Source organism: Sebastes fasciatus, chromosome 9 (genome assembly GCF_043250625.1).
Source record: "Sebastes fasciatus isolate fSebFas1 chromosome 9, fSebFas1.pri, whole genome shotgun sequence".
Lineage (NCBI taxonomy): Eukaryota > Metazoa > Chordata > Actinopteri > Perciformes > Sebastidae > Sebastes > Sebastes fasciatus.
Window position 1 is genome coordinate 35,409,522 of NC_133803.1, and position 10,000 is coordinate 35,419,521.

At 48.3% G+C, this 10,000-nt stretch overlaps 1 protein-coding gene across 10 annotated transcripts in view; it reads right to left on the minus strand.

The window, feature by feature from the left end:
- The window catches only part of wdpcp (WD repeat containing planar cell polarity effector), a 177,348-nt gene that overhangs the window by 43,808 nt on the left and 123,540 nt on the right, over positions 1-10,000 (minus strand). For all 10 annotated transcript variants that reach the window (XM_074647455.1, XM_074647447.1, XM_074647450.1 and 7 more), the window contains one exon: positions 6,205-6,396. In XM_074647455.1, coding sequence (XP_074503556.1) covers positions 6,205-6,396 — 192 coding nt within the window. The remainder of the gene's footprint in view (positions 1-6,204; positions 6,397-10,000) is intronic.

Sequence of the window (10,000 nt, forward strand, 5' to 3'; positions counted from 1 at the left end):
TTTTTTTCTCGTAATATTGTGACTTTATTGTGTAAATCTCAGATGTTTTTTTTCCCTCAATGTGGTCCTAATACTCCGTAGTACATTGTCTCTTTGGCCCTCACTGCATTAGACTGATATACTATATACTTAGACTCTAAACTGTGTTACCTTCATCACAATGATCACATGATTTGCGGCTCCAGACACATTTCTTTTTTTTTTTGCCTAAATGTCTCATTTGATAGTAAAGGTTGCTGAGCCCTGGTTTGTTAATTTAGCTCCTAATGAACTGTTAATCATGTTCTAGCACAGATGAAGCAGTCAGGCTTTTTAATGAACATGTTGATATCGTGCACTTTAAGCTTTTTATGACTGTATACGTAGCTTCTACTGACCCCTTCTCCTTGTTGGTACTACGTACTTCCTTCAATGAACTGCGTGGTTTTATCCATCGTGTAGTTGACGTATTGTGTTGTGTTTATGTCTTTGTGTGACACCAGTTTCCCGTTTGGGGATTAATAAAGTTCATCCTATCCTATCCATCCTACAGATTGTCAATTTCTATGCAATTCTATATTCCTTCTATATAAATAATTTCCGTTAAAAGGTTGTCTTTCATGGACAATCTGTTTAGGTGTTTCATGTTTAGTAAAAGAGGAATATTCCACGCAGCTCAGCGCTGAAGTCACTAATAATGAAAAGACAACAGAAAAGAGATGAAACAGCTGCAGAGAAACTGTCTGGTGACAGATAACAGGATATTCACAACAACAACAAACACACATACAACCACAAAAAAATATGACTTAAAAAAACATTCATCTGGTGTTTCTCTTTTCATTAAGATTATTAAATTCCACGAAACGGTTTGTGTTTGTGGAGGGGGGGGGGGGGGGGGGGGGGTTAAAGGAGGGAAGCATGAAGGAAGGATGATTAAAAATGTTAACATAAAACCAACTATGTATGTGTTTTCCTCTCCTTCCCACCCTCCACTTATCAGCGTGAGGAGAGAGGGGGGGGAGCGTTTGAATTAAGACCACATAGGGAAAGAAATCAGACTTTTTTTTTTTAAATGCCGAGAGACTGGCTAGAAAATTGGCTTAGCGCGGCAGATAGCGAACTGAACAAAAGGAACATATATATGAGCTTGAAGTGATTGAAGTAGCTGGCGTCTCCCGATGTGTGCCCGGCGTTTGATTCCCGCCACGGCTCTTACATAAACTGCTCGCTTAATTTCACACCGCGCATCTGAAAAATGACAACAAACGCTTTCATTAGAGCGCGATGCCGCAGCCCCACGAAGACTTTAATGTTGTTGAAGCGTGGAGGAAGGAAGGAAGGAGGAGAGGAGGAGGACGGGGGGGTTGGAGGAGACTAGAGAGAATAAACTAGGTGAAGGAGTGTGATAAATGTGAAGAGCGTTCCAAAAACAAGAAGCGGTAAAAGCAGCGAACAGCATCTGCTTTGCTTATTTCAATATTCATGTTCCCCCCCCCCCTCCTAGCTGAATTTGTTTTCCTAGCATGCGATTGGTAACGCTCATCTTTCCTCCCTCTCGCAGACTCTCTCCCTTCTCTCTCTCTCTCTCTCTGCGCTGTGGTGAAATGTTTTGCATATGCTTACGGAGGAATGGCGTACGTACGAGGAGAACAGTTAAACCCACTTCGGTAATTTGGGATCTTTCATCTGCTTTTTTGGCACGAGGACAATCCACCGTTGACACAGAATCGGGTCACGGGTTGGGTTTTGCCAGAGGCCACGAGGATGTGTGTGTCTAAGACGAGTGTGTGTGTGTGTGTGTAGGCGTTCTCCCTCACGCTGTACCACAGCTTAGCTTCTCCTTGCTTATTTCATATGGTGATGCATGGAGGTGCAACACAGAGGTGCCACCCTTGAGGTGACTAACGCACCGTCCCCAATCCCATCCACGACAACACAGGTCTCCTCTCACAACAGCTGCTTTGTTGTCTTCTTCACTCTCTCTCTCTCTCTCTCTGTGTGTGTGTGTGTAAAAAATACAAATCAACACTTTGAGTTATGATTGTGCTTACAGAGTATAAAGTCTGGTTTATGCTCGCCGTAGTGAAGCCGCGACAGAAAATGACGTCATCACAGTTTTTACTAGGGGAGCACCTTCTCCCCGAGCCTTTCCAAGCCGACCTAGAGCCGGTGGCGGCGCACCGCCTCGTATGCGGGACTCCCCAGCCTGCCGTGTGTCGCTCACACCCTCCAGCTGGCTGTTAACGAGGCTCTTTAGGCACAGAGAAGTACTCGTATCGGTACTCGGAGAGTACCCAAATGTAAGAACTGGTACTCAGTCTGACAAAAAGTGGTATCGGTGCATCCCTAGTTTTTACGTGGTGCGTAAAGGCTCCGCAAGTTGTCGCGCTGGTTTGTCGTGCACCTCTGGATTTTTGTAACGACGCGCCGACTTTCATTTCAACATGGACGCCTTCGAGGGAAGACGAGCAGGTTGGCCTGTAAAGACATCTCAACAACTGTTCACTGAGAGACCACAGGAACAGTCACATGACCACAGGGACAGTCACATGACCACAGGGACAGTCACATGACCACAGGGACAGTCACATGACCACAGGGACAGTCACATGACCTCAGGGACAGTCACATGACCACAGGGACAGTCACGTGACCTCAGGGACAGTCACATGACCACAGGAACAGTCACATGACCACAGGGACAGTCACATGACCACAGGGACAGTCACATGACCACAGGGACAGTCACATGACCACAGGAACAGTCACATGACCACAGGGACAGTCACATGACCACAGGGACAGTCACATGACCACAGGGACAGTCACATGACCACAGGGACAGTCACATGACCTCAGGGACAGTCACATGACCACAGGGACAGTCACGTGACCTCAGGGACAGTCACATGACCACAGGAACAGTCACATGACCACAGGGACAGTCACATGACCACAGGGACAGTCACATGACCACAGGGACAGTCACATGACCACAGGAACAGTCACATGACCACAGGGACAGTCACATGACCTCAGGGACAGTCACATGACCACAGGGACAGTCACGTGACCTCAGGGACAGTCACATGACCACAGGAACAGTCACATGACCACAGGGACAGTCACGTGACCTCAGGAACAGTCACATGACCACAGGAACAGTCACATGACCACAGGGACAGTCACATGACCTCAGGAAGTCACATGACCACAGGAACAGTCACATGACCACAGGAACAGTCACATGACCACAGGGACAGTCACATGACCTCAGGGACAGTCACATGACCACAGGGACAGTCACATGACCACAGGGACAGTCACATGAACGCAGGGACAGTCACATGACCTCAGGGACAGTCACATGACCACAGGGACAGTCACATGAACGCAGGGACAGTCACATGACCACAGGGACAGTCACGTGACCACAGGGACAGTCACATGACCATAGGGACAGTCACATGACCACAGGAACAGTCACATGACCACAGGGACAGTCACATGACCACAGGAACAGTCACGTGACCACAGGAACAGTCACATGACCACAGGGACAGTCACATGACCTCATGAACAGTCACATGACCACAGGGACAGTCACGTGACCTCAGGGACAGTCACATGACCACAGGAACAGTCACATGACCACAGGGACAGTCACATGACCTCATGAACAGTCACATGACCACAGGGACAGTCACGTGACCTCAGGGACAGTCACATGACCACAGGAACAGTCACATGACCACAGGGACAGTCACGTGACCTCAGGAACAGTCACATGACCACAGGAACAGTCACATGACCACAGGAACAGTCACATGACCACAGGGACAGTCACATGACCTCAGGAAGTCACATGACCACAGGAACAGTCACATGACCACAGGGACAGTCACATGACCTCAGGGACAGTCACATGACCACAGGGACAGTCACGTGACCTCAGGGACAGTCACATGACCACAGGAACAGTCACATGACCACAGGGACAGTCACGTGACCTCAGGAACAGTCACATGACCACAGGAACAGTCACATGACCACAGGGACAGTCACATGACCTCAGGAAGTCACATGACCACAGGAACAGTCACATGACCACAGGAACAGTCACATGACCACAGGGACAGTCACATGACCTCAGGGACAGTCACATGACCACAGGGACAGTCACATGACCGCAGGGACAGTCACATGAACGCAGGGACAGTCACATGACCTCAGGGACAGTCACATGACCACAGGGACAGTCACATGACCACAGGAACAGTCACATGACCACAGGGACAGTCACATGACCACAGGGACAGTCACGTGACCTCAGGAACAGTCACATGACCACAGGGACAGTCACGTGACCTCAGGAACAGTCACATGACCACAGGGACAGTCACATGAACGCAGGGACAGTCACATGAACGCAGGGACAGTCACATGACCACAGGGACAGTCACATGACCTCAGGAACAGTCACATGACCACAGGAACAGTCACATGACCACAGGGACAGTCACATGACCTCAGGAACAGTCACATGACCACAGGGACAGTCACGTGACCTCAGGGACAGTCACATGACCACAGGAACAGTCACATGACCACAGGGACAGTCACATGACCTCAGGAACAGTCACATGACCACAGGGACAGTCACATGACCTCAGGAACAGTCACATGACCACAGGGACAGTCACGTGACCTCAGGAACAGTCACATGACCACAGGGACAGTCACGTGACCTCAGGAACAGTCACGTGACCTCAGGGACAGTCACATGACCACAGGAACAGTCACATGACCACAGGGACAGTCACATGACCTCAGGAACAGTCACATGACCACAGGGACAGTCACATGACCACAGGGACAGTCACGTGACCTCAGGAACAGTCACATGACCACAGGGACAGTCACGTGACCTCAGGAACAGTCACATGACCACAGGGACAGTCACGTGACCTCAGGGACAGTCACATGACCACAGGAACAGTCACATGACCACAGGGACAGTCACATGACCTCAGGAACAGTCACATGACCACAGGGACAGTCACATGACCTCAGGAACAGTCACATGACCACAGGGACAGTCACGTGACCTCAGGAACAGTCACATGACCACAGGGACAGTCACGTGACCTCAGGAACAGTCACGTGACCTCAGGGACAGTCACATGACCACAGGAACAGTCACATGACCACAGGGACAGTCACATGACCTCAGGAACAGTCACATGACCACAGGGACAGTCACATGACCACAGGGACAGTCACGTGACCTCAGGAACAGTCACATGACCACAGGGACAGTCACGTGACCTCAGGAACAGTCACATGACCACAGGGACAGTCACATGACCACAGGGACAGTCACATGAACGCAGGGACAGTCACATGAACGCAGGGACAGTCACATGACCACAGGGACAGTCACATGAACGCAGGGACAGTCACATGACCTCAGGGACAGTCACATGAACGCAGGGACAGTCACATGAACGCAGGGACAGTCACATGACCGCAGGGACAGTCACATGACCTCAGGGACAGTCACATGACCACAGGGACAGTCACATGAACGCAGGGACAGTCACATGACCTCAGGGACAGTCACATGACCACAGGGACAGTCACATGACCACAGGGACAGTCACATGACCACAGGAACAGTCACATGACCACAGGGACAGCTGATTGTAACATGACGCACGTGACACGAACAGCGGTCTCCTGGATGAAGGTCTTTGTCCAATCAGGTGCCGAGTGTGTTGTGTCTAGTGACGGCCCATCAAGCGTCCAATGCTGTGAAGCGGCGTGTGCCCTCGCGATAAAAAACACCTCGGTGGACACGCACCATCGGGGTGTCTTTTTGCTCTTTAAACCACGTCACCACCGTCACTCCTGGTCTACTTTCTCTGAGCGTTAACTGTTGATGCAGACGGGTTTACTTTATAGTTAAAGGACCGCCCGCTGCGTCTCATTCTGAACGCTGGTGGACGTGACAAAGCGTCGGTATTTGACGTCCTGAGAATGAGAACAAGCTGTGTGTGTGTACCTTGAGGCCTTCAGCAGGTGAGCAGCTGATCAGGACCAGGTTGTTCCTGTGTGTGTGTGTGTGTGTGTGTGTGTGTGTACCTTGAGGCCTTCAGCAGGTGAGCAGCTGATCAGGACCAGGTTGTTCCTGTGTGTGTGTGTGTGTGTGTGTGTGTGTACCTTGAGGCCTTCAGCAGGTGAGCAGCTGATCAGGACCAGGTTGTTCCTGTGAGTGTTGGTGGGGGTCCAGGGCCACAGCTCCTCACCGGGCTCCTCAGAGTCCCACCAGCAGAGCGCCACGTCCTGGAGACGGTTGAGACACACACGTCTGCGGAGCCTACGACCACGCCCACTCACCTCCACACACACCACCTGGACACGGACACACACACACACACACACACACACACACACAGAAGAGCAGAGTGTGTATTTAGCAACACACACAGAGAGTTAAACCTGAAGGAGGGAAGTTATCAGAGAGTCTCAGTGATTCACTCATTATGGATTCACCTCCTCCGGAGGGCTCACAAACTTCCACATCTGGAGCCCCAAATATCATCATGTCCTTCCCCCTTCTTGTTTTGTTGTTTGTTATCTTCCATTATTAATGTGTGTGTGTGTGTGTGTGTGTGTGTGTGTGTGTGTGTTTGGTTCTGTCGGGCTTGTTGTTTTAGTGATGTGCATATTTTTGGGAAGGTCCGCTACGCTCTACGGGCCACAACAAAGAGACGCACAGTAATGAGCTCTCGTGGTGCTTGGGGCGGCACACACTCACACAGTAACACACACACACACACACACACACACACACACACACACACACACACACACACACACACATACATGAATGCATGCATGTATGCACACAAATACACATGTACATACATGTAGAGGCACTGGTGTAAAGAGTCTTTCATAAACACACACACACCGTTAAACAAACAGCTCTGACCTGAAGAGCTTTTAAAGGTGAAACTGCAGCTCGTACTCCGACACCAATACCGGATCAGATATCAGGCCGATAACGGATCGGATATCAGGCCAATACCGATACCGGACCGGATATCAGGCCAATACTGACTCTAATAGCTGGATGGTGTATCGGTGACAATGGATCCGATCCATTCAAATCAATTCTGTGTTTATATTCTATCTACGTTTTATACTGGAACTTTGATTCCTGATGAAGTTTTGACCAATTTGTTGCTGCATTAAAAATGTTTACACCGTTCATTTTTATTTACCGAGTTGCTGGAGAGAGACATATTCATATTAGTAGCAATTAAAGAGAGTGATAGTGAAGATCCCTCTCTCCTCTCTCTCCTCTCTCTCCTCACAAGCTTCGATCAGGAAACGTTTTGTAGAAGGATTTCAGAGAGATCTTAACTTTCCCAGTGTAACACCTCCCGTATCCAGCTGTTATATGTTGGAGGGGAACGAGTTATTATATTAATAATAAATCAATGTACAAGAACAATTCTATGTATTTATTTGTTTGTAAAGTAATGTTTAAGTCCAGCCGGATGTCTCCTTACACATAAAAGAATCGGTCCTCGGTATCGGCCCAGGTATCTCTATCGGTATCAGTACCAAGAAAGTCTCAGTGCCGAAGCAGAAATGTATCTAAAAACAACAACAACATATTCTGCAGTAAAAACAAAATGGTTTAAAAGCTCAGAAACATGCAGAAATGAGTAAATCGACAAGCTGGAGGTTCAGTGGTCCATGTCTGCCCCCCTCGGCCCCTCTCGGCCCCTCAGGGGGGGGGGGATTTACTTTGGACCCAAAATACAGAGATGAATTAAAATGATGGAAGAACGTCTGATGATAGAAAGAACAAAGAGTTAAAACAAACATCTGAAGGAGAGATCGCTGACAGGCTGGAGATGGAAGAGAAGAATCTGAAAATCACTACTTCATTTTACCAGATTACATTTGAACACATCATGATAACGTTGTAATTTACCTTCACCCAATAGTCTTTTTTCCTGAGCCGACTTTGAACGCCCCATAACAATAACTCAATGGCACCTCCGTTAACGTTGGTATCTCCGGTATTTATCCAGTCAGGACTGAGCTGCTAACGGCTGCTAACAGCTAACGTTACTAACTCTCCTCCTGCTGATGTAAACACAGGTTTGTTGTTCTCAGTGTCTCTTTATCAGGTAGAAATAGGATGCCCCCCCCCTCAGGTTTAGTAGCGCTACGCTGTTGAAAGCTTTTTCTTCTGTTCACCGTGTCTCCTTTCCCAAACAAACTGAAACATGATCCAGCGAGCGTCTGCGTCATTGTGCAGCGTAACTGTGGGAAAGCATCAACGAGAGGAATCGATAGTCACGGAGGCACGAGATGCCGAGCAGTCGGACAACTACAATTCTCTAGTCCATCTCTAGCGTTTCCCTGCCTGACAAAGTGGAGGATGGTCGGTCTGATGATTTCACACGATTCTGACAACAATTAAATCTGCATTTGGCGGGTGCTAATTTCAGACCATCCCTCCATGCCTCCATCCATCCCTCCATCCCTACCCATCTCTTCATCCAACCATCCAACCATCCTTCCATCCCTCCATCCCTCCATGCCTCCATCCATCCCTCCATCCCTACCCATCTCTTCATCCAACCATCCCTCCATCCCTCCATCCCTCCATCCATCCATCCCTCTACCCCACCATCTCTCCATCCCTCCATCTCTTCCCTCTTCTAGTATTTTTTTCTGCAGCCGTTTGCTGGTCAGCAATAATCAGAAACCACTTTCTGTGGGCCGGATTAGTTTACCCCCCCTCAACGCCCCCCCCACTCTCTCCAGCTTAGCCCACTGGACCAGCGCGGTGTGTATGAGTGTGTGTGTGTGTGTGTGTATGAGTGTGTGTGTTTGTTGTGGGGGATGGGTCGTTGTGTGTTGCAGGGTGCATGTGCATGCATTGACAGAGGTGTGGAGTGTACAATATGTGGTGTGTATGTGTGTGTGTGTGGGGGGGGTCTTATCAGGACTGTGCTTCTGGAGACGGACGCACGGCAGGAACGATTGCTTTTATACACACCAACGTGCACGCGCACATGCACACACCCACACACACACACCTGAACAAAAGGGCCTGGCAGTAATGTGATAATGCCAGGGTTAGCGGTTAGCGGTTAGCCAGCTAGCGGAGGAGGACACAGTGTTGTTTTGTTTTGTTTTGGGGGGGGGGGGAGGGGCAGAAGAACACCTCCAGATTCATAACCCCCCCCCAGTACATCACACCTTTATGAGGGATTAACAGACGGAGACGGGAACCACCACCAGAGTCAGAGGGCCGCGTTCATCACACTGAGATCACCTACTGGACCGACTCACACTTTGTGCACAGAGACACAAACAGGAACCTGTGTGGGGGGTTCAGGCTCTCAGAGGGACGAGGGTCTTTAATATATAACCATGCATCATATTTAATAAGTTCATCTTATGTTATGTTTGTAAAATCAAAGTAACTACAGTTACTAGTAAAAGGTACAACATTTCCCTCTGAGATGTCGTAGAGTAGAAGTATCAAGTAGCATTAAATGGAAATACTCAGTACAAATTGTACTTCAGTGCAGTACTTGAGTAAATGTACTTTCCACCACTGGATAGTGTTACTTGATTCAAACAGACTGGATTTAAAACTTTCACTACATTTGGGGCTTATAGATATTTTTATAGCAACTACTACTATTACTACTACTACTACTACTATTAATACTACTACTACTACTATTAATACTACTACTACTACTATTACTACTACTACTGCTACTATTACTACTACTACTGCTACTATTAATACTACTACTACTACTATTAATACTACTACTACTACTACCACTACTACTACTACTATTAATACTACTACTACTACTATTACTGCTACTACTGCTACTATTACTACTACTACTGCTACTATTAATACTACTACTACTACTATTAATACTACTACTGCTACTATTAATAC